Raw genomic sequence first — 25072 nt, 5'->3', positions numbered from 1 at the left:
TAATAATATAATATAATATAAGATATAATAAGATTGAACATGTTTGCAAATCCTCAGTATGCTTTTTCAAATACATAAAAGACCCTGCTTGCAAATCTGCAGCGTAAGCTATAACATTTACCTTTCCAATTTGTCACAGAAACAATATAAATGCATTAAGTGATCATGATCGCAAATTTAGAAAAATGGAATTGGCTTCTCAGTGAGAGTGTTGTGCTGTGGATGAGTTTGGTGGCAATAGCAGAGAGGAATGTGAGCAAAATGATTAAAGATATTGTATTAACACTTTCGATTTCATTACACATAATCTAGACAAGATATTATATTGCAATGTCATGATATTGGCTTACTCTGATGTCCTCCTATGGTACAAGATTAGCTCTTGGTTCATCCCAGCAGCAGCAGCCAAGCTCTGAATCCAAAGGTTATATCGCCCGCGTCAGTTGTATTTCTCCGGTTGTGTCTTGACATATGGCTTTCGAAGGATTAGTGTCGCTGTCATCATTAATATTGTACAAGGTAGCTGGACTGGGAGCGTGCAGGTGGACAGTGGTTGCTTGGTTACCAACCCCCAGCCCCAATAAGACACACAACTTCACAGAGTTGGTGAAATTTCCGGAGCAGAGATGGGAAATCCAAAATGGATATGAAGGATTTGAGAAACACAAACAAAAATAATAACAAATATTGGAAATATAATTTACTATCAAAATGGCCATCTGATTTGGTTTTGTCTTGAATATCGGGTCGAACTGAAACGATCTTGAAGTTAACCTTTAAATGACTGGATATTTGACATTTTATTGCAATTCAGTTTTAGAGATCTGGTATTTGGTGGCAAGGCATACAAGCTAAGTATTATTATTATAGTATTCTGATTCATACTATAGAAACGTTGTCATATCTTCCATCGCTGATGTTAGTTTTATCACACCTTTTTAAAAATTCCCTGAATTCAGCCGAGGTTTTGCAAAAGTACATTTATGACGTAAGTTAGAGATGGATTCAGTTTCTGTTACAAATGTATGTGTGTTTGAATTTAGAGTGGGACCAAGGGAGAGAGAGAGAAAGAGCTAAAGAGAGAGAGGCGTATTACTTGTGTAATAATAACTTTGTGAACCTTTTATTGGAATAGCACTCTATCCTACTTGGATATCAGTGTTTCATCTAAATATTGATAGGTGACTGTCATCTAAATGTTTATTTTTTTTAATTTTGTTTTTCTTTAAAGACAGTTATTGCAAATACAGTTGATGAGGTATTTCCCACAGAGCTCTAGAAAGTCTCTGGTTAAGCAATCATTTAACATCAGTTTTATAGTTTTCTTTACTTTTAATGGAAAAAATATGTCTGATTAAATTGTTAGGATCATTCTGAGAAAAGGTTTGATAATGCATTTGGCCAGAATTCCTCAAATCCAAAGGGATTGCCTCCATTGTGAAGCATGACCAACACAGACTACACCCAAATACATAAATTCCTTTTTATGAGCGTATTCTATATTCCAAATTATTCAAAGATGTGGGTTGGGGGTGGTTGAATTTGGAAAGTTTGAGGGACAGTTTATGATTGAATTAATATTTTAATTTTAGTTTAATGGTTATTGTTGAAAAAGAGTAGGGTATTTGTATTAATGCATCCTAGACTGATAGTGATTAATTCAAATTAATTTGAAATCGTTTATTATTGAATGAGTATCTTGAGGATCTCTTCCACTTTGTAATACGCCAACTATCAATTGACATACTCGGGGTTTTTTTTTTGCCAAATTAAGAGAAATTTTAGAAGTAGTATTTGCAGAAGTAGCCTTTTGTGCTTAATTTGAAAACTCGATTTGAGGAAGTTTGTTTCAGCTGTCATCACTCAAGTGTGTTGTAATACCTTTCACATTATGCTTACTTGTGAAACAGATCATGCAGCTTTTTTATTTATAGAAAACGCTGTTGAATTTCATACTATTATTTCCTCAATTCCATGTTGAATTCAATCTTGAAATTTCCCCTAAGACAGATGTCTTTTGTGTTCAGTTTCCGAGGAAAATCGTGTCATTAATTAAAAGTTTAAAAAGCACGGCATGGTCCACTTTGTAACAATCTGCCATCGATGACGGCTCGCTAAATATATCAGCATTATGCTATTCAAATCTACCGGACCAATGAGCGTTGTCTAGGGCGGGGCTAGCTTTGAATGTCATCATCTGATTGGTTGCTGGACGAAAACACAATGCTGGCACGGTAAGAATCTTTTTTTCCCTGCCGTTACACACAGAAGTTGTATACGAAGTTTAACTTAGTTTCAGCAGTAATGCAGGGACCGACTGACTATTAATATTCTTACGCCATATATGTTACACATGTTTCTAAAAAAACAAAAAATACTTTACTTTTTGTTTTTTTTATTTCTCTGACACAGTACAAACAAGAAGAGGACATTTCATCGTTGTTCGAACTGGATCGTCTAACGTAAGTGTCTCGGCTAAAGCTAATTGGCTAATGTTTGAAACTACTCCTTTGAAGCCACCTCCTGGGGTGGTCTTTGTTGGCTGGTGTTAAAGGTCATTTATTTCAAGAAAAAGTTCGATGTCAAGAAAAAGTTCGATGTATATCTTCAGCGACACGGCGATCGTCTCAGTGGAAGTATTTAATATGCCGAACATGTGAAATGTGTAATGGCAACTTGAAGTTTTACTGGCGTCAAACATGCACAGTGAATGTTTTGAGTCTATTTATACACAGTTAATGTATTGGGATCTCAAGTTTGTTTGTTTTTCAATTAATACACATTCCAGTCAATATCTTTCCCAGTAAGGGAAGTTACTTGTTATTAACATATGGTTATTGAGATTTGTTGTGATTAAAGCACTAAATTAGTGTTTTTGTCGATAGATTTATTTCGGATTGAATTTCTTTCCGTTTGGTTGTGCTTTAAAACATGGTTGTTAATTGTATTAAAACTGTTTAATTTATAATATTTATCTACTGAGCTGCTTCTCCTGCACTGCCCACTTTCTGCTGTGTAAATTTCCCCATTGTCGGATGAATATATGCATATTTTACTATATTCTGGTCTTTTGTATTCTAAAATGTTCAATAATAACTTTATATCAAAACTGGGGTCACGGTGCGCATAACCGTTAAAGGCATATTACATTATCTCTGATCATTGACAAACTTAAGGAACCACAGAACTAAAAATAAGAGCCTCTGCTTATTTTGATAAGTCATTGATAGTTGCTAAACTTTTCCTTGCAGGTTTCCCAGATTTCCTGTTCCTGTGTGGAAGAATTACCGGTCAGTACCTGGTGCTTGCTTGTTTTTTCGCTTTTTATTTATTTATTGTTTAATCTTGTTCTTGCTTTTGTTTTAGTGCTGGGTTTTGCTGGCTCATATCCTGTGGTGAATGGCTGTTCTTTCCATATTTAAATAAGGCTGCATGGGGTAGCACAGAATCAGTTGGATCTAAGCACTGATAAAAATGGATTTCATGTGCCGGGAGAAGAAATCATGGCAAACGAAAATAACGCGTCTGTGATTATTGCATTACTGTGTAACAGTTACGAACCACTGCTCCCAGTGCACACACTGTCACTTTTTGTGAGCAGGGTAGGGCTTTTAGAAACACACCCTGTTGGCATACAATGCTGGAAAAGGCAGTTAGCACACTGGCACACACAAGTTGGTAATTACAAAATGCGCAGTACTAACCCACTGTCTAAAGGTTGTGTTGTAATTTATTAATCCCTCATCAGAGACACAGGCTGAATGAAAACATTATTTCCTCGTTGTACCATTTTTTTTCTATTTTCAAACAGTTGACTTAAAAATGGACTATGATTTGACTGAGGTTATTTTTGGATTAAAGGACTGGAAAAACTGAAACCTCAGCAGTAGAAATATGCTTTATCAGCAACAAAGTTGCCATTTTTACACACTTGCGTCGGTGCACAAACCCATTGAAGCATCTACTTCCATCTTCATTTTTATACAGTATACTGACACTTATGATTTTATGGACCCATTTCTACAGATACATAATGAATAAATGAAAGTTACGTCTGGAAATATTTAACGTATACACATTAATTCATTAATGTTGCTATCTTAGCTGTTGCATTTCAATGCAAAGAATTCACGAAGAATGCAAATATACTCGGCCCCCTCCATTTTCTGTGTTCACGAGAAGGGCTTATTGGTTTCAATTAGGGGATAACTTGGTGTGACTTGTACCATATGACCTCATTGAATAATGAGGTAATGTTTGCCCCTGTCTTCTCTCAAAGGTCTTATCCTCATCACTTGTTTATCATTGTACTTTCATCCAGAGGAAATCTCCTTCTCACAGTTGACTGATCTGTGTTAATTCTCTTTTGGGGACTAGACAGTTTCAGAGCTTCTTTTATTTTTTATTCCAAATCAAGAAAATATTGATTTCATCATTTTCTTATAATTCTTATTCTCTTCAATGGTCTTTTCCCTGCCATCTCATGTAGGTGCTTGTAGTTTACTTGCCTAGACATATGTTTAAACCTGGGTACACTGAGTCACTGTCCTAGACTGGCAGCCGGTCAGCAGCGACCCCATCCTTTCATTCCCACTCTGCTTGCTTCCATCCCGCTTGACCCGCTTGTGCACCCTTGTGTTTGGTTGGTGTTGCCATGGCTCCGTGTGGCCAGAAAGAGGCTTCACATACAGCATCTTGTATTCTCTTCACAGAGGTCCGCCGAGGAGAGATTGAGGGGCAGTGACGCAAAACAGACTATATGAAAGGAGCCCTGCGGACTGGCACTCAGGACTCTGCAGCTCTGACTAACAGTCATGGGGTTACCTTCCCTCTGAAGATTCAGCTCAGGGACTATTGAATACTTGACCAAACTTTGCTGACCTTTTTTGGTTGATTTTAATCACCCAACTCCCTTCAACCTTTTTGTTTTTCTTCTTCTCGGCGGCTCTCGTTTTTAACGCAACAATTTTTTCGGGAACAAAATTGGGATTTTCCCTCATATTATGCACTTCAATGGATACAAGTGGCTCAGTGGTTAGCACAAGAGCTGAGGAGCAGTCCTTTCATGTCCGCTACAGGTAGGAATATTCTCTTTGGCTACTAACTGTAGATTTTCCTCTTCCTCTTTTATTTATTTTATTTATTTATTTTAACCTCAGGTTATTTTGTTTGTGTTTTTCCAACGAAGACAAGATAGATTTTTGTTGGTTGAAAGAAGCTGATGCCTAATGGTTTTAATTGTTGTTACATTAGAAGTGTCTTGGCCAGTGATACTTATTCAGAGACAGCTGGTAAGGTATGCGGTTATGAATTCTTTTTCATGCATCTATTTTCTTGACCTATCCATTTTGTCTGCATGTCTTTTGGAATTTGGTGAGGTGAATTTTCCTAAAAGGCATCAGCCAGCTGCCCCTTCTTACCCTTGTAATGTGTTCCAACAGCAGGTGTGACCTGCCAAAAGAGAAAGACTTGCTCAAGCTACCTTCAATATTTCACAAGCACTGAAATATTCATCCCTGCTGGCTTTGTTTCCTGCAACACGTGTATTCAACTTATTTTGAAAGAGCGCATTGACATAGCAGGAACATAGGAGTGATTTTAACGGTGACGCAATGGTCGTTGATTAACATCATCAGAGAATTGCTCCTGAACGACATGCATGATAAAGCTACTTACCTGGTGTCAGCTCTGTAATCTGTCAGGTGCATAGTCTACTGCTGTAATCTCAGGTGACCAGGTCAGTGAAGAGATCTTGAAAGAAAGACAAGGAGATTATCTTGGAAAATGCTGATTTAGTTGTTTCCTCAATGCCCTGCATTTCGGATTACTGTCACAGCATCCAACGCCACCTTGTAGATTTTCCACCACCTAGCGTTTAATGTTGCTGACGTCAAGACTGACTGTGGTTTTGATGTCACTGAAAAAAATTCCAGACTAAAATGAACAGCAGATGAGATTTCTTTTATTTATTTAGGTTTGAGATAATCTTTTCATGCCTCAGAGAAAGAAAAGAAGCTGCAGCCTGGAAGTTTTTCCGGAGAAAACATTAGATGCCTCTCATGTGCTCCATGTGCTGTTGTTGTTTTAAGGCAAGAAAGGGCAGCAGGTAGGTTAGTGTGTTCAGAATAACATGTTGTAGACTTTCTTATAATCCAAAGGGAGGCTTGTCCAGCTTAAGACCTAAAAGGAATGATTGTATGACTTTCATGGAGAATTTAGAGAACTGTTGTTGCTTTTGAACACTAATTATAACCTTGCTAAACAACAGCAGCTATTTTTGTTTGTTGTTGTTTTGGCCGTTCTATGAGTAGTTGTGCAAGGTATTCATTTCATGCCACAAATCCAGGGCTTTCCTTTCTTGTGTTGCTTTTCCTTCATGTTTTTTACAGCAGAATTTATGTAAAACTTCTCAAATAAAGAAAAAACAATTGGTTCATAAGAGGGGCTTGAGATGAGGATACTGGGTGATGAAAATAGTCCCAACACTGGCCCCACAGGTTTCCTGAAACACAAAAGTTGGCACAACCAACATTCTGTGCTTTCAATCCACATGTTGTTTAAATCTAAATCCATCTCTCAAAACAGTTGGCCATTGTCTGATACTCCTTTATCTTGGAGTATCTAGCTTTAAATGTCTGAGCAGACTGGGCTCCTATCTGTTTGATTCCCCTGTGTTTACTTTCAGGAAGGAATTCATTGTTTCTGCATGGTTTATCATTCTCTTCAATTTAAGAGTCAAATTTGATTGAATCTTTTCCAAAAAATAGGGTATCACACAGTTCCATTATTGTCATCTTTCCTCTATGGGTTTTACATTCAACCTGTGAAAAGGATTATCAAGACCCTGTGACTTAAGAGTGAGAACTTCAGTGGATCAGCAAACTGCTTTACTCTACTCTACCTTTATTTTGAAGTCTATCACAGTAATGATAAGCCAAACTTTGTATCGGGTAACACCTAATTTATTCATTCATGTTTAATTTGTCGTAACATTGAAAAGGAGGGAGCTATATCTGTTTTATATATCTGGCTATATCTGTTTTTCCCTCCTGTTTGAATTTTCAGTTTTTATGGAACTTGTATCAGCCCCACACCTTGACAAATGTAAGAAATTAAACATTTATACAAGTGAAAGGGAAAAACGAAACAGAAATTCTTTAGAACCACAAATAGTTATATTTAATTATAGGGCTGCGATGAATATCCCCTGGTTGTCTTATCATTATTTGATTCTAAAAGGAGACCATTTTAATCTCAGGCACGCCAAAAGGATGTAAGATCTACCATAAGAAACAAACCTCAGCTGGATCCATTGTTCTGTGTTGGTGGAAGGAAGTAGCTAAACAAGATATTCCCTCCTAAAAGCTTTTGCTTCGAAAAATCCTTTTTTTTTTTCTGAAGTTGAGGGTGAAGCAGTTCAGGTCTATCCCAGGGTCACAGTTAGAAATCTTTCTACACCCTCTGTCGTTTAGAGTGGGAATGATCTCTAGCCCCCTGAGCCCATCTCTGGGCTCAGGGGGCTTTCATTTTTAGGCTCTCCTATTTTAAACCCATTCCATCCGGGCTTTAAGTGAGAATTCTCCATCTTCTATAGGATGGAGGTGTCCTGCCTGGAGCTGGCGTTGGAAGGTGAGCGCCTCTGTAAGGTGGGAGACTACAGAGCAGGTGTCTCCTTCTTTGAAGCTGCCATCCAGGTCGGCACTGAAGACCTGCAGGTGCTTAGTGCCATCTACAGCCAGCTGGGCAATGCGTACTTTCACTTGCATGATTATGCGAAGGCCCTGGAGTTCCATCGGCATGACCTCACCCTGACCAGGTTTGAAGGACACGAGCAACCAGACAAATCAAAGGATCATTATAGACCCAGGCATTTCTTCTTACATTTGAAACATGCACCCTGTAGGACCATTGGAGATCTGCTCGGCGAAGCCAAAGCTAGTGGAAACCTTGGCAACACATTGAAGGTGCTGGGAAGGTTTGACGAAGCTGTGGTTTGTTGTCAGAGACACCTGGATATTGCGAGGGACATTTGCGACAAGGTAGAGATTATCTGGTTCAACCACATTCACTGGAAGAGGCGTAATAGATCATTATTGAAAAAATAGATCTTGGTTTTTCTTTTACCTTCTTAGGTGGGTCAGGCCCGAGCTCTGTATAACTTTGGGAATGTCTACCATGCAAAAGGTAAAAGTATTTGTTGGAGTGGGGCTGAGCCTGGCGATTTTCCAGAAGAAGTTATGGTTGCACTGAGAAAGGCAGCTGAATACTATGAGTAAGTCAAATCAAATGTACAGTAAATATATGTATATAGAATTTCAGGCCTTAAAAGATAGATGGTCTTAAATACAAAACATTTCAAATATTTAATATTTTAATTTTTAAACCATTTTAGAGCAAACTTAAGCATAGTAAAGGAACTTGGAGATCGGGCCGCTCAGGGTCGGACATACGGCAACCATGGCAACACCCACTACCTACTGGGAAACTTTCGCAAAGCTGTGGCTTCCCATGAACAGGTGTGTGTTAGGGGATCATCTACTATTATAAACAGAATTAGGTGGAAAAACCTGAAAACGTGTGAAATAATGATATTCTCTGTTATTGTATTTATCTCAGCGTCTCCTCATAGCGAAGGAGTATGGGGACCGTCCAGCAGAGAGACGCGCTTACTGCAATCTGGGCAACGCCTTCATTTTTCTGGGGGAATTCGAAGTGGCTGCTGAGCATTATAAGTAAGTTTTTGCACAATGCCCCTGATTTGGTATTTTCCCCTCTCCCAGGGGAAACACCCTCTCTCATACCCACTTTTCTACTTGATGAAAAGCCAACATATAAATATTGATTTGTCATCTGTCACAGACAATTTAGCCTCTTTCCCTAGTGTCTGACATGATACAATGTGTGCGCTCCAGAGCATTAATTACTTTCAAGCTGTTATTTAGTCAGCTAGAGGCAAGTGCTGAAGCATTCTTGCAGCATTTAGACGCAGCATCTCCCTCTCTGTTTGTCAGGAGGACACTGCAGCTGGCAAGGCAGCTAAAGGACCGAGCTGTGGAGGCCCAGGCCTGCTACAGCCTGGGCAACACCTACACTCTTCTCCAGGACTATGAAAGAGCCATCGACTACCACCTCAAACACCTCATCATAGCCCAGGATCTCAATGACAGGTGTGGGGGACTGGCATGCACTCGCTGTAGGAAGATATGTTCTCAATGGCTGGCAGATCACAAAATGGCCCAAAACCGTAATGCTGTGAAAATTTCTGGCAAAACTGCAGAACATTTAGTTTCTTGCCCAATTGTTCCAATTTGTAAAATGCATCTCGTCGCAGTCCGCCTGGTGACAGTAAAATTAAACTTACTTTTCTAATTTTATGCAAAAAAAAAAATGTCAGGCCCTTTAAGAACTTCTAACATAAACTGGGGAGATGCAATCGTTGAACTTCCTTCCTCATTGCAATCATTGTATTCATATCTGTGCTTTTGTGCCTATAGGATCGGGGAAGGTCGGGCCTGCTGGAGTCTGGGAAATGCTCACACTGCGCTGGGTAACCATGACCAGGCGATGCACTTTGCAGAGAAACACCTGGAGATCTGCAAAGAGGTAGGTAACATGGAAATGACTAAAATATTTGACTGACAGCTGTCCTCAGTATATTCTACAGACTTGCATTTAAAATGCATTAGAAAAAAAAAAGAATAAGTGATGTTTGTTTTTGTCATGTGTTTCTGTCTTCTTCCAGACAGGAGACCGGAGCGGAGAGCTAACAGCTCGTATGAATGTGTCTGACCTCCAAATGGTCCTTGGTTTGAGCTACAGCACAAATAACTCCACCCTTTCAGAGAACAAGGACACAGACTGCAGCCTGCATGGTGAGGGGCCGTGAAACCAACAAACCTTGAACTCTGAAGGGATTTTTATGTATCCACTTGACTGAGTGTGTTTCGATATTCACAATTAAGGGGCGAGGCCGAGGATGAGCAGAAGGCGCAGCATGGAGAATCTGGAGCTGATGAAACTTACACCCGACAAGATGAATGTAAGAATTGCTCTTTCCATATCATTTTCCCCTGCGTTGTTTTTTGTCATTTCTTCCTGCCTCAAGGAAATAATGCAGGTGTCTTTATGTCTTAAAGGGTCAGAAGTGGAGCAGTGATATTTTGACAAAACAGACCAAACCATCCCTGGCCAAGGCATCTTCCAAGTTGTTCTTCGTTAGCCGTCTGCGTGGAAAGAAGTTCAAGTCTGGCAGCTCCAGTAAAGTCCTCCAAGACAGTAGCAACACCCTGGACTCCAACCAGACTCCCTCACAGGGACCACAAAAAGTATATGTCACTCTGCTAATAACCATTCAACATGCCTCATTCCAACCGCTTCCATCCATAATGATGTTGCTTTTTCTTTTAAATGGTAATTAGCGCCTCAGCCCAGACATGTTTGGCGATGAGGGCTTCTTTGACCTTCTCAGCCGTTTCCAGAGTAATCGTATGGATGACCAGCGCTGTTCAATACAGGATAAAGGCAGCAGGTTATCATTAAACACTGACTCAGGGTCCCCTCCAAGGGCAATGAGGAAATGTGAGTCAGTGTATCCAGGCTTCATTTTCAGCATATAAAAATTTCACTTCTAAATAATTTCTTTTTGCTCTGTCCTAAATGACTTGGTCATTCTAAATCCATAGCCGTGTCAGAGTCTGCCAACGTCTCTGGTGCCCAAGGCCGGAGGTTGGAGGAGACGTCAGTGACCGGGGGAAGCCTGCCGGGCCTCCGACTTAACCAAAGCAGCAGCCAGGCTGTGCTCAACCACCTGATGGCCAACGCTGACAACACAGAACCTGACGAGGATTTCTTTGACATGCTTGTTAAGTGCCAGGTGGGTCATCCTTGTTCTGACCAAATGATCTCAAGCTAATTGCAGCACTTGGGAAAGCACAATCCATCAATTCCCTGTTACATAAATACCATAAACAACCAAAACTCACTCCCATGGTGTCTCCCATCAGGGGTCCCGCCTGGATGACCAGCGCTGTGCACCTCCCCCTCCTCCGGTCCGTGGACCCACAGTACCAGATGAGGACTTCTTCAGCCTCATCATGCGCTCACAGGCAAAACGCATGGACGAGCAACGTGTCACCCTGCCTTCTGTAGCAAATACCTCAGCCAGGCCGGCCACCAACACCAACTGAACCAAGCACTTACAGGACACACAGGTGTTTTACAATCTCATGAACATGTGACAGCGATGTGAGAAGAAAAGCCTTTTGTCTTTAAATGATTCTTTCTGAATGACACTAAGCCCTGTTGGTGAAATTCCAAATTTGGAATTTTGTCATATGTTTGTTTGTTTGTTTGTTTTTTTATCCATAACCACCATAAACTGTGGTATCAGGGACTACACTTTTTTTAATCTTGTTTTCAATTATTGTACAGGAAGCTTCATTTCATCTTGTGTATTTTTCAATACACAACTACTGGATTATATTTATTGTACTCCTACAGGATTATTGATTCAGTTATCCACCATCCTGTCAACAGAATTAAGTAGTATGGATGTATTCAGAGTGGCGTCCACACAGGCACAGAAGTATAACATTAGATCATTTATTTTGTTTATATATAAGTTTTCCATTTGAATAATACAGAAGTACCAAGGCTATTCCATCAAACAGAATTTATTTACCTATGTACTTTCCTCATACTGTGGTACAAAGTATCACAAGGTCAAAGGAATTAAACCTCATAATTCATGTGAACATTTTCTTCAATGAAACTCAAAGCCTATCATTTGTGTAAAATACTTTATTGAACGTACCAGCAATCAGACTTCGGTTAGCTTGAATTAATTTAGGTCACTTTTAAAAACAATAATTAGAAAGGCTTCATACAAGAGCACTAGCATTTCAAAATCAGACTAACTGTACATACAAAAAAAAAAAAAAGAAATAAATACATCTATGAACTCATTAGTTTGGCATTATTTGTTAAGACATACTATACATAAGCATAAAAATGACTTTTTTCATCAAATAAAATGTTTGAAATCAAAGTGCATGTAAATAAGGAAATAATGTATATGCCCCAACACTGTTTTCAAATAAATATCCCAACACCCGCACTTCCATTTAGGTTTCATTGTGCATATAGATTAACCCTCATTGATATAAGGGCCACCTATGTTTGTTATTAATACAACTGTTGACAATCTAATGTTTGAACACTGAAACTCTTAACTGAATACTAGGGCCCAAACATAAGTCACTTGTATTTCCCTTAGTTGCTAATGTAAGTCTTCAGTTGTAAGCATGACACTGTAACAGTTCCTGCACAAAAAACAATAATTCTCCAATTTAAAACAATGCACAAGCTAGTTTACACATTTTGAGTAACATTACACATCAGTACATCCCACAGGGAAGCAGAAGCTGACTGACTTACAGATAGTATGACTGCCAAAGATTAAGCCTCCTAATACGGAAAGCTCACTACTGACACAGAAATATTACATTATACACTATAGCCCAACTTTTTGTTCTCTCAACCAATAGCAGCATGACCCCAGTAGTAAAATTAAAAAATGTTAAACAAAAGGAATGTGACATTTCTTAAAATTAGATGTCTAAAATGACCATTTTCCCTCCTTGATTTAAGTGGAAATCAAGAACTAAAAGAAAGGCACCATGGAAACACACTCCATCTTGTTTAATTTCAGTGTCTGAAACTATCGGTATATGGAGTTACTGACTGGTGTGTCAACATGGTCAAGATGTATAAAACCTCCAGAGTGATTTAGGGGACAGATAAAAAAAGCGATGGATGTAAGAACAAAGTAAAATCCTATGTTATCTTACTTTAAAAAAATGTAGGGTGAAAAGTTCTTAAAAAAAAAAAAAGGGAACTTGGAGTAAGTGCTTTTGATGAGGTGCAGGCTTCCACTACGTTTTCTTTCGGAAAGAAAGAATATGCTTGTGTGTTTTTCATGAAGTGTTAAAAGGATGCATCAAGGTTTTGCGAAGAACTGATCATCACAACTGGTATTCCCTTTGATCGTGAGTTTGGTTGGATGGGGTTACAGGTTGTGTGTCCAGAGTGTGACAGTGCGGTCGGCAGAGGATGAAAGGAAAGAAAGATCCTCAGTGTGCCATCGACACTGGATCACCTTGTCACCGTGTTCTCCCACCACTGTCAGAGGTAACTGCTTGGTCAGGTCACCTGAACAAACATGAAGAGACAGTACATTTGACAAGTGGAAATCAGAGCAAAAATCATGTACTATATCAACTTGACTGTCTAAAAAAACAAAAGCAGGCTCAGGAGAAGGGATGTACCTTGGAGGTTGGTGACCATAACCTTTGTGTCATAGGAACCGGTGAGAAGGTAGTGTGCCCCAGGAGAGAACCTGACCGAGCGCACATCACTGCTGTGCGGCCGATACACCTGGACAATGCGTCCTCCTCTTATGTCATACAGCATGCAAGCACTGTCTTCCTGTCCTGTTGCTAGGAGGCGGCCGCTTGGATCAACTGCAACTGATGCAACAGGACTGCCTGGAAGGAAAAGTTTTTAACAGTGAAAAAAATATCAGCACACATTTCCACTGGCTAAACCCCACTGGCTCACAGGCTCACTGCTCTCCTGAGTAAACAGCACCCATCTTACTGAGGCAACTCAAACTTATGGCGTCATAGAATGAGGACGTTTTTGCTACAAGACAAAGCCTTTTTATCCATCTAGATCATTTGTGAATTTACTGATTTCCTGCATGCCTCCACCAAGACCAGGCTACAAGTCACTAAATTAAAATGGATTTGAAAACTTTTGAAAAGGTGGATAGAGTCCCATTCCATCCAAGATATACCAGATGTCCAATAGTTAGCACCTCATGATAAAACAAACTTGGTAAATACCAAAAGCAAGTTTGAGCTGGACCTTAAAACTTTGTAAATTGGTCACTTGATTTGAATGCGATGGAATGGTCCTGAACCGTACCTGAACCATGGAAAGCAGTTCCGACCACTCGTACACAGCTGGGCACCCTGAGGTCCCAGAAACGTACCGTCTTGTCTTGAGAGCCGGACGCGATCATCCAGCCTCCCCATGTGTACAGGGACAGAATGTGACCTGGACACAAACAAACTAATTAAAACTCCCCAGCCTGACATAGAAAATTCCTCAGGCTGTGAGACCAGGAGCTCTGATGGATGGATGAGTGGTGAAGGTTACCTGTGTGTCCACTCAGGGCATGCAGGCCCTGCCCTCGCTGGCAGTCAGTGGTGTAAATGTTACAGTCTCCTGCTCCTGCACTGATCAAGATAGCTCCGCCACTTTCTGGGCCCTCCATGAATGCCAGGTCTCTAATGGTACCATCATGCATGCTGAACTCTAGGTCTGGACCTAAAAGGCATAAAGGTGACGCACAGTGTTAGTTCATCACAGGAATCACAGCACAAACGAGGATTACACTCAATGCAATAAGTGATGTTATATGTTATGCCACAGAGATTGGATGAGCCACTATTTGGGAGAGGAATAAATTGTATTTCAGCTATTTTTCTCAAATAGACCTGCTCTGCATCAGATGAGGTCAACATCTAATATTTTCAACTGATCATTTGAAGACAAGAGTGTGTATGCAGTAACAATGAACAGTTGTGCAGAATGTATATACCTGTGGCATTGCAGGTCTCTGCACTGAAAGGCAGGACTTTAACATATTTGTCATTGGAGCCTGTGGCCAGCAGCTGCCCACAGTGACTCCAGGCGACGCAGTAGATGGAGCCTTTGTGATGCTTGTTTCTCTTAAAGCGAACAACTGGCTGCTTTGCTGGGCTTGATCCACTGTGGCATGGAAGAAGAAGAAAACAAATGGATACAAATGTCAAAAGATAATATTACTATCCTGACAGGAAGAGGAGGAACACTTGTCTAATGCTTAAGTCCTTCTCTCTTTCTATTCTGGCAGGTCAACTAACTGATAATGTAAAAAAACAAAATTTTCATGTGTTACCTTGTATCCAGTGTTTCCGGGTAAGCACAAACTCGTAGTGTTTTTGAGTTGGATCCCACAGCGTACAGTGATCCAGATGGGTGGAAGGCAACAGCACGAATAGCCTGGGTATCCTCAAGTGTGTGTACTGGTAGAAACAAACTTTTCGTTTTGTCACCCTATTGAAAAAGAACACTTGTTATTTGCACATCTTATTTAAAGTCCGTTTGAAGTTGTTCTTATATGAAGATCTTTCACAGCAGATCCAGACATTTTGTGCCTTTCTGATTGAATGTGGATTCGCTGTCAGGGCCACAAAAAAAAAAAAAAAAAAAAAAAAATCACGGCCATGGAGATCTTCTAAGTCAAATGCCAAATTTGTATTTCTTTTGCTAACTTTTTTTCTTTATTTCTCTCTTCTCATACTGTGGTGAAAGTGAAAGTGTTCAAACTGGAACTGTTGAGATAATGCTATATCTTGTGAAATACGATAACACCTCTGGACATGTCATTCAGCACAGACAAATAATGAAATACCTGTTGAAATATAAATCATTATAGTACAAGTATAGTACTTTATTTATACTGTATTAACAAACCTCTTTACTCCGGGATAAGGAGCCAGGAGAGTCACCCTGTTGACCGGCTTTGTGCTTTTGCCCACTGTCAACAAACATAAAACACAATTTTTGTAAACAAGAATCTGTAACTCCCATGGGCTCGATGTGTACATCTGTGCCAGTTTAACACTAATCCCAGACCATCAGCTGTCTTATGAGACTTCAGACCAATGAAGTGTGGCTGTGTTGTTAAGCTATCATAACATTAATGAGTGGTTTCTTTGTGCGCTAACAAAAGCAACTGAAAATTCTAATAAGCATGACTAAGTAAGGAACAGAGATACCAATAAAAACAACCATTCTTTGCTATAATGGCCATTATGTTTCTCTGGAGTTACACGGCAAGCTTGAATGCAAGGGAAAAGCCAAACACAAAGGTGTGAATAAGCCTGATTTGCCTCTGTAATTTTTGGAGCTCGTAGAAGCAATCAATGTTTAGTGAGGTGATTTAACTCTGCAACCATGACCCAGGTTAAATATAAAAGGTGTTCTCACTTACCTTTGGGGTGAAACAGGGGATTCATTCGGGGATGGGACTGCTTTGCCTCCTCCTATGTGTTGTGGGGTGCTACTGAGCACCCCTCCCCCACGGGTTCTGTTGAGCTCCGGGGTCACAGATGGAGGGTTGTTATTATCCTCAGAGGCAGTCGTATTCCCGTTGCCATTACACTGCTGGGTCAGAGATTTCACCTCCTCTCCTAAATTTTCCATCCCTACGTTCAGTTCCTCCAGCTTCTGAATAGATCTGAGGAGCACACAGATACACAGATTTATTTTTCATTTTTGCATGAATACATTTTCTGCTTATACTAATGACTTAGTAGTGGGTAAAAATAGGGAAATATACCACTTTTTCAAGCAGTTAGCCGGACAAATAGGCAGGCAAATTGTGTCTTACTATAAGGTTGAGGGAACAAAAATAACTGGTAATAGTAAAATTCTTAACAACTCCCCTAGTTACTAAAGCAGAGGATAACAAGCCCAGAGAAGAGGCTACTCTTAGAGCCAAAGAAAAAAAAAACCCAAAGGAACTTTTTCCAAAACAGTTATCAAATTATTTAAAGATGTTTATGAGGGGTGATATTTCACACAGTGTGGCTCTGATAAATGGGGGACAATTGCCCCATGTGTTGTGACGCAGCTGACTGATACAGATGGCACTATGTGACGTGAAGGCGCATTTTGGGGAGGCTAAGGCAAGACACATGGGACTCATTATCAGGTCCTAATTATGTATTCCTCCTCTTCCCTTGACAGCTGCTTTTCTGGTGTATTTAAATATTAAAAGGGTATAAAGGGTATGCAGGGGTTAGCCACCGATACCAGTGGCCAAACCTGTTCTAACATCAGCTCAACCTGGCTTGTTTCCATTTGGTTTGTATCACATACAAGTTTGATAAGAGTCCACTGGGTTTTTGAAGACAAGCAAGGCATTGAGAGGACATGCCATGTGCAGAGGGAATATCTACACTTACATGAGATTTGTAAATGTTACCAAACAACAAAAATATATAATTAATGCAGTAATCAACAGTGATAGGATTGAACCTCCACAAGAATACACACATTAGCAACAGACACAGAAAAGGTCATCCATGCCATAAGTGCTGAGTCCTTCCAGTCTTGCAAGCCTTCTTTATTTTCTCATTTCATTTTTATACCTGTTGAGGAACTTTTCTGTGAGGCTGTGCTGCATGTTGTTGGGTGGGGGCTCCTGCTGCACCCCTCCCTCCAGCAACATCTGCTGGTACATCTGCCTTTGCTGCTGCTTCTGCTCGAGGTGCTGCTGCACACGGAGACGCTGGCGGTAATATTCTTCATACTTCTCTGTGGAGTCCCGAAGCTGAGCAGAGAACACAAAAACTGTTTATGAATTACGCTGTTGAAGAGAGAAGTTGTGAATAAAGCATTGAGCTTTAGTGGTCTGATCAGTGAGGAATTGAACACTGCAAAAATTGATTTACAGACATAAGACAGTCACATAAATCAGTCTATTATCCAAAAAGGCAGGTCAACTCCAATATAGTGTATTGAAGCAATGACTTTATAGAGGAAAGAGAGGGGGCAGAGCAATAACAGGTAAAAATCCCTTTTCTGCGCTTTTTCTTATCTACTAATAATCTGACCATGTCATGGCATGTTTTGGAAAATAGAGGTTTTGCTAAAACAATTTCATGGTGCCAAAATAGGGAAAACAAACAACCAGTTGGAAAATACCACATTGTTATGTGAATTACTAGGTGGTTTAGCATTTTGCAACAGCGGTACAACATGACAACTACATTTGCTGTTGAATCGAAGGTAATATGGTCAAACAGATTGTTACGTGTCAATGAACTTTTACACAGACAGCAGCGTCTAATTCTCCCTTCTTATCCTCACTTGGAAACACTGTAGCTGTGACGAGTGAGATCACAAAGGGCCCCAAAGTCTGCTTGTGTTCTGGCCTCATTATTTGTCCCTGGGGTGACGAGGAAAGCAGGGGATAGCACTGTGATATAAGAGGCCCGAAACATAAAGCATGAGAGACAGACAGAAACAACCGTCTGAGTTTACAGACTACACAAGGGTTAGTCTTTGAAGGTAGAAGCCACAGGTCAGCTTTGTCAATACAAACAGTCCCTCTTGGATCTCTTATTGCAACTTAGCCTTTTTGAAGAAGTGATGAACATAAAAAAACGGAAAAAGTGCTCTAAAGCTTACTGGCATGCTGAGTCTATTTCTATCTACGTAAAACAATTTCTGAATTCCATCATTTTCCATTCTGATTTCCCTTGTATGTAAATACACTGATGTAATTAGACTATCAGGAATAATTAAGCTAAGGCATATGGATCCAAACAGTAGTGGGTTGAAAACGATTTTATAAAAATAATAAAATCCAGGCTCCAGGCAGGAACTACTAGCAGGAAATATCAAAGGGGAGATATTTCAACCAGACCTGTAAGAATTTAAGCTTATAACAAAATGACAAATAATGTTCTTATTTTGAGCAAGTACCGTATCCTTCCTCTGTGAACAGTGCAGAGCAAAATCAATCACTCAGATTGGTTGTTCTTTTATTGGCAATTATTGTACAATTAATGGTTAATGCAGAAAGGTTGGAGAAATAGTGAACTAAATTAAGGGAGCAATTTAAGTACATATTAACCCATGCATAAGCACAAATCTATCAAATTAACGGTCTGTGATGACAAAGCACTCCTTTAGGGATCTTGACACCACATTATACACTGATATAAACAATATAGCCTGATGATGAATGAAAGTAAACAGAAACTTTGGGAAAACTCCACGTGTCAACTTTTACAAAAGTTTGAAGATGACTCTGAATTATGCCACAAAAAAGAAAGCAGAATTGGCGTATACCTGAATGTTAACGGTGTGAACTACTGCTGCAAATGATAAGACAAAGAGTGTAGTTCACCCATGTTTGTCAGGTAACAAGTCCAAATAGATGAATTTGAAATGTTTACCTCATTCCTTTCAGCTAAATCACCAGAAGGTGCATCCTCCCCTGGTGCTGAGGCAGGACGTACATCTTGAGTACTTGCAGAACCAATCATTTTTTCCACAGGTGTTTCTGTTCTTGACCTTTTCACAGGAGACAGAAATAAGACAAAATAAGAAATGTTGATTCTAAACATAAATGAGATAGTTGACAGAAACAATTTTTAAAAAAAAAACAACATTTTTTTAAAGTGAAGTTAGATGTACTATACTTCCTTACGTTTCTGGAGATTCCTCAAAAATGCTGTGGCAGTCGGTGCTCTCCATCATGAGACTCCTACTCAGGCTCTGCCCACCCGCACCAGGGTAGTGGAAGTTGGCAAATGAGTGAGACATGGGAGAAACCCCTTTACCAAGTGCACTCTCTCCACCACCTGCTCTTTTGTCCTGGCCAGAGAGTCCATAGGACAGCCCATCTAATGCTGGATTCAAAGATCGGGACATGTAGGTATCTGCTGACTGGGGGCGCCGCAGGGGTGAGGATGGATAAGGGGATAGTTTACTGATGAGTGGAGTAAGGAGATCAGCATAGCCAGTCTTTGCTGGTTTGACCAGGCGGTCCACGTGAATGTTGAGCTGCTTCTGCTCGAAGGCGCAGGAGAACACATTGTGGGTAAGATTCTGCATCCAGGAGAGCAGGGACAAGTCTAGATCATCACAGCCGTTACCACAAAGCATATCAACACCCAGGAGGACCTCACTCTCTGTGATCTCTTCACCCGTTGCCTTGCTCTGCATGCAAAAAAGGAAAAAGGAAAAAGACTTGTGTAATTTAAAATGATCCACTGACATGCTATATCTATATTTGGTTTTGCAGTTCTGACCTGGCAGAACTCAACGCAGCACTCATAAATGACGCCCTTGAGGAGCAGTTGGAAGAGTCGATCCCCGCTAGCTTTGAATCCAGCCTCACTTAGCTTTCTGTCTGCCGGGATAAACTCTGCGACCATAGTGCAGGCCTCCTCAAAACACTGCACCCTGGCTGTGCTTGGGTTCCAGTCCTGGAGAAACAATAAGGAACTCAAAGTTGCAAAGGACGATGCTGTAAACATAATACATTTGAAATAATGGCACAGTACAATCATTTACATTGTTTTGACAAAAATGCCTTATTATTTTGTCTTATATTAATCTGCCTATGTTCAGATCACTTGCCTTGAATTCGGCATGGTTTGTGAGGCGGGGCAATGTGAGCAGTAAACACAATTTGCTGTAGTCATCTTTAGAGGGACAGAACTCCTCCAGTGCATGGAGACACTTGACTGCTTCCTGCATAGTGAACTCCAACTGAAAAAACAGTAGATATGACTGACAGTCAATGTTTTTTTTCTTCACAGACAACAGCTGAGAAAGACAAGGAAAGCACAATCTCCAAGATATTCTATTGGACACCACTACATTGGTGAATTCTAAATGTCCAAGTGATAAAAGAAAAAGCATCATCATTCAGGGGCATCTCAAAACAACCAATTGCCAGATTCCGAAACCAGTGCACCAATACACAATGCCCACATATGCTCAAAGTTGTCTGACCTAATCTGTCACAATTAGTCTGGCACAGTGTCAGACTGAAGTTACACATTATGACAGCAGCCCCAGTGAGCCTACGGTATGTTCATAATCAGAGAAGGTAAACTGACTTCAAAGATAATTGAATGGCTATATAAAATACTGATTGAGCAACACACTGGATTTACTGATTAATACACTTGGTTGGTTTTTCATACGTTGGCTCAATTTCAAACTTCCTGTGGCATAAAACTTCAGTAGTTTTTGTAAAGTTTAGAAAAGTAGAAAAGCCAGTAGAAAAGTCAAACAGTCCTTCAATAGAGAATTAAAACCGTTGAATGTTTTAATAGAATGTTTGGAAGAATGTTTTTAATATTCAAGAGACTTTGACTTGGGTTGTCCTTTGACTTACATGCTGCGGCTCGTCTTCTGCGGACATGGCATTATTCACACAAAGAGCTTCAAGAAACTTTTGCTTTAGGATGATGTAACGGAACCTGAGGACAACACGAAGGCATGGACATTTAACATTGAAAATATATAACATACAATAATTATGTATGTCTTTGAACACAAGAACATTATACACACCTCTTTCTGTCAAACTTATCCATGCACTCCAAAGGTTGAATGAACTGCAGGACCTCGTCCCACTGGCCATCAAGCACTAATTGTCTGAAACAAACAGTTTTGATACATGTGCCGCACATAAAATTATGGCTTAATTTTTACAGCTACTAATCCATATTTGAGATGTTAATTTGATAGCAAGGACGATTTCCACAAAACCTTGCCTCATGCAAGTTTTTTCCATTAACAATCAAATTAATCTACTTGGTCAATAGAGATTTCTTTCTGATGACTGTGACTACACTTTTGTGTGTTGTGTGTTCACCAACCTGAGGAAGAGCATGTCATCTGAGTATAGCCCATTGATAACACCACTCTCCTTTTCAAGAGCCAGCATGCTGATGTGCAGCTTCCTGGAGTTGAGAAAGTCGAGGATCACCTTAATGATCTCCACCTCCTTCACATTTATGGTCTCCTCTGCAGTCATGGTGTTGACGGGCTGCCAACAGTCAATGATTTGTAACACAAAAAACAGTTGTTTTATTGCCATTTCAGAACTGGCACGACACAGATCACAGAAACCACTGAAAGAGACCTGAACCAAAAAGTTGGGACGTGAGAGTGGGGTCAGGTCATAACTTGTTTTCAATTAAGCAGCATACACAATCCAGCATACAATGTTATCATCTACAATATAAATTAATTTAATTCATCCCACATCATCATTTTTTTCTACCTCATTTTTGATGTGCATATCACCTCACAGTGGATTGATAAAAGATGTTCTTTGTAACTGTGGATTTCAAGCATCCACCGAGCATGTGGCAATTCCCATAAAAAACATCTAGTTTGCAATTTTAATCTGTGGAAAGTACTTGAGGACAGTAAACCTTAAGACATGCTCAAAGTGGAACTTTAGAGATGGGGAATGAGTATTCTGAAGCATACCTCAGGCTGCAGTATGAACAACGAGTCCTGTATACGCAAATGTATAGTATCTCTCTCTCTTTGATACAAGCGTCTAATATAAAACGAAAAAAATGAAGAAATCTGCTGTGTAATTAAAGTTCACAGAGGGCACTACCCGAGAGCCAGGTTTAAGCTACCAACAGTTCCATTGTTTTCATTTTCAAGTCACTGTAATGCTAGACCTTAAAAAAATTGGCATATTATCGTGGACATCGAGATTCTTGGGTTTTACTAGACAAGAGTGATGGGTGACAGACTACACCGATGCATTTTCCAAAATGAGAAGAAGCTGCAGGTGAAAAGAAGGGGATGCACAATGCTCCACATGAGGTATTTACACAAGAAACATCTCATACAATGAAACTAAGGCACTTGTGAATGAATTCTATATTTCCGGCGATCTTTCTGTATATACATTTTGAGATCATCTGTTACAGGGTCTCTCAAATGATTTAAAACTGGTATTGTTTCCCAACTTGCAGTTCAAGAGCTGCACTGCAGTGCTGCTATGCTAACAGGGGAGATGTTAGCTAACAACACTAAGCCTTAAGTCAAACGCTGTAAGAGGCTTAAGCCACTTGTTAAGGTTTAACTTCCTCTGCTGGTGTCAACGGCCGGATTACAGCACACTAGTTAGCATTGCAGCGCACAAAGCGGGCTAATTTCACCGACGTTCGGCGGGGGCTAGCCAGCCAGGCCGAAGAGGGAGGTGGGGTAGACGCATCATCTGCTAGTTAGCTGGACGGGTGGGGTGCGCACTGACAGCTTTCCCGGCGATAACAACAATGTGTCACCGAGTAAAACTCACCCGTTTCTAAAAATACATGGGAAGAAAAGGCAGCCGCTCTGTGTCCGAGTTGTTGCCAGACCCAGTCGCAACCGTACCACTTAGTGTCCGTCTGTCTCCTCCTCTTCTTTCACGGTGTCTCCTCCGTGCTGGATCTTTCTCTGCCGCCCAGCCCTGCCTGCTGCCTGCAGGAGCACCGCCCTCCTCCCCATCATTTGCACGCGCACACGCACGCACACACACAAAGTTGGGGTACTGTTTGCTGTTGCGTGTTAGCATGGCTAATGCTAAGATGCTACTGGGGTTAATTGGCCGGAAGGGAGATTAATGGGAAAAAAAAACTCAGATGAGAATATTCATTTTAGTCTTCATCTTTATCTTAATCCTGACACCTGGATTACATAAGAAATCAAACCGCAAAGCAGTCACCATCCAAGATTCTTCCAGAAGATAAGATGGTGGATGAAACAAATATGGCAAGATCCTGTTCCTTGACATATTCTGTTATTGGAGAGAAATATATAGGTAGTTTTCATATCTGTGTACAAAACTGGTATTCTTATATGTTGAATACTTTCAATAATTTCACATTTGATGAGTTCGACTCAGTGGTTTAATAAGATGAGCCTTTTTTTTTTTAAAAAAAAAAGGAAGAACTTGCTGGATAAATGTCTGAGAAAATTGTATATGAGAGCTAATAACATTTCAAAAACAATCAGAAGGAGCAATGTGGAGATAGCGTGTTTCAGCAAGGAAGTTGAAACGCAGTTATCACCCATGTTGGCCAGTAAACCTTTGCAATCCATCTTCCTCTACCAGTATGCAATCGCTGTCCTCCTGTCCTGTTGCTAAGAGACAGATATTAAGATTTGATGCTACCAAGGAAACAGAGCAGCTTGTGGTAAAGTAAAACTTCAAAAACCAGGACACAATACCAATAGAGCCACTCAGCATGTTTGGAGGTATTTATTTGTTTTATTTGTTTGTTTTTTGTTTTGATTTATTTTGCCATTATGAGTACACACACCTACCCTGGATGACACTTACCACCTTACGTGTCAACTATGAATCTAACTTATGTCTCTTAAATCACACGCCCAGCGACCTGCCCAGTGTCATTGCTTGCAACCTGGTGTCTGGCATTTTCTGCTGCCTGCCATATTGTCACGCCATATTTCCATTATGTATATATTCTCTCTAAGCAGGTGATATAACACAAAGTTATTAATGATATCGAGCGCCTCTCTGCCTCAAGGTACTCTGTCAGAGTGTCAGCGATTATCTAGACTTGGTATAGAAACAGTGGCTTCAGACCTTGTTCTCAGGTAGCCAGAGAGGTCTCATTTGGAGACTGAAGAAGAGGAATAAAGCCCTGTATTTCAACATATTCAGCTATTCCAATAGAAAATATTGACCACCGCGTGATGATGGGTTAATATCATTGATAAATCAGGAGCAGGAGCCAACCACTTAGCAGTGCCAGGAGCACTTGCTCAATGATACTTCAACAGGCTAGAAGGACCTTGGGAATCAAACCAGGATTGTTTGGTTTCAAGGTGACGGCTCTAACCACTTGAGCTTCCCCCTGGATAATGGGGCCTCCCATTGTGTGCTGTGTGGTGCTGCTCTTCTCCCCTCCCCCTGGGATCCGGTTCTGCTACGGGTCAAAACATGGGTTGTTGTGTTGAAAGGTGGACATATACCTTTTCTATTAAATTGACTGGCAAAAGACCTGATTTACTTCAATGTACTTTCTCCAGCTTTCAAAGTAAACAACACTTTGTACCTGTATGTGTTTTCTTCTTTTATTTATTCTCATTTCATTTTTAAATAGTTTTAGATATATATAAAAAACACTCACTTTTTTCACTTTATGTTGACAGTTTTGGGCCATTTAATACAGGTCTGTGAGTTCAGTCAGAATTCTCCAAAAAGTGTCGAACTTTAGCATTTAACCTACTTTTTGGGGAGCTCTTTTTTTTGCTAGTTATTACTTTTTGTAAGCCTTCTCTGCAAGGCTATGCGGAACCTCATTGGATGGAGCTTGTGCAACCATTTTTTGTTGCTAAACCAGCCTCTGTTGGTTTTCCCTAAGGTGGTGTTTCACATAAATAGGCTCTTTGG

At 40.2% G+C, this 25072-nt stretch overlaps 2 protein-coding genes across 3 annotated transcripts; one reads left to right on the top strand and one right to left on the bottom strand.

The window, feature by feature from the left end:
- The first annotated feature begins 2263 nt into the window (after window positions 1-2263).
- Window positions 2264-12046, top strand: gpsm2 (G protein signaling modulator 2). Of its 2 annotated transcripts, XM_086172722.1 has the most exons (16): window positions 2264-2462; window positions 3252-3290; window positions 4713-5078; window positions 7595-7816; window positions 7904-8039; window positions 8133-8272; window positions 8393-8516; window positions 8617-8732; window positions 9012-9167; window positions 9495-9603; window positions 9743-9872; window positions 9963-10039; window positions 10137-10325; window positions 10419-10578; window positions 10683-10873; window positions 11004-12046. In XM_086172722.1, the coding sequence occupies exons 3-16, from the start codon at window positions 5014-5016 to the stop codon at window positions 11184-11186; spliced, it is 1998 nt and encodes a 665-aa protein (XP_086028848.1). In that variant the 5' UTR covers window positions 2264-2462; window positions 3252-3290; window positions 4713-5013; the 3' UTR covers window positions 11187-12046. The 2 variants fall into 2 exon arrangements, with proteins under 2 accessions (XP_086028848.1, XP_086028849.1); XM_086172723.1 differs by lacking the exon at window positions 4713-5078.
- Window positions 11785-23110, bottom strand: wdr47a (WD repeat domain 47a). Its single transcript, XM_086172721.1, has 17 exons — window positions 22970-23110; window positions 21522-21691; window positions 21214-21297; window positions 21035-21119; window positions 20269-20400; window positions 19938-20114; window positions 19334-19845; window positions 19080-19197; window positions 17265-17446; window positions 16103-16348; window positions 15583-15646; window positions 15005-15162; window positions 14666-14835; window positions 14221-14391; window positions 13987-14118; window positions 13326-13544; window positions 11785-13209 (listed from the first exon to the last, which is right to left on the bottom strand). Exons 2-17 carry the CDS (start codon window positions 21677-21679, stop codon window positions 13067-13069), a joined length of 2751 nt encoding a protein of 916 aa, XP_086028847.1. The 5' UTR covers window positions 21680-21691; window positions 22970-23110; the 3' UTR covers window positions 11785-13066.
- Between the last annotated feature and the right edge of the window lie 1962 nt (window positions 23111-25072).

Source organism: Fistularia commersonii, chromosome 25 (genome assembly GCF_037954325.1).
Source record: "Fistularia commersonii isolate RoL2024-O1a breed Wild chromosome 25, RoL_Fcom_v1.0, whole genome shotgun sequence".
NCBI lineage: Eukaryota > Metazoa > Chordata > Actinopteri > Syngnathiformes > Fistulariidae > Fistularia > Fistularia commersonii.
This window is presented reverse-complemented; position numbering and strand designations above follow the sequence as displayed.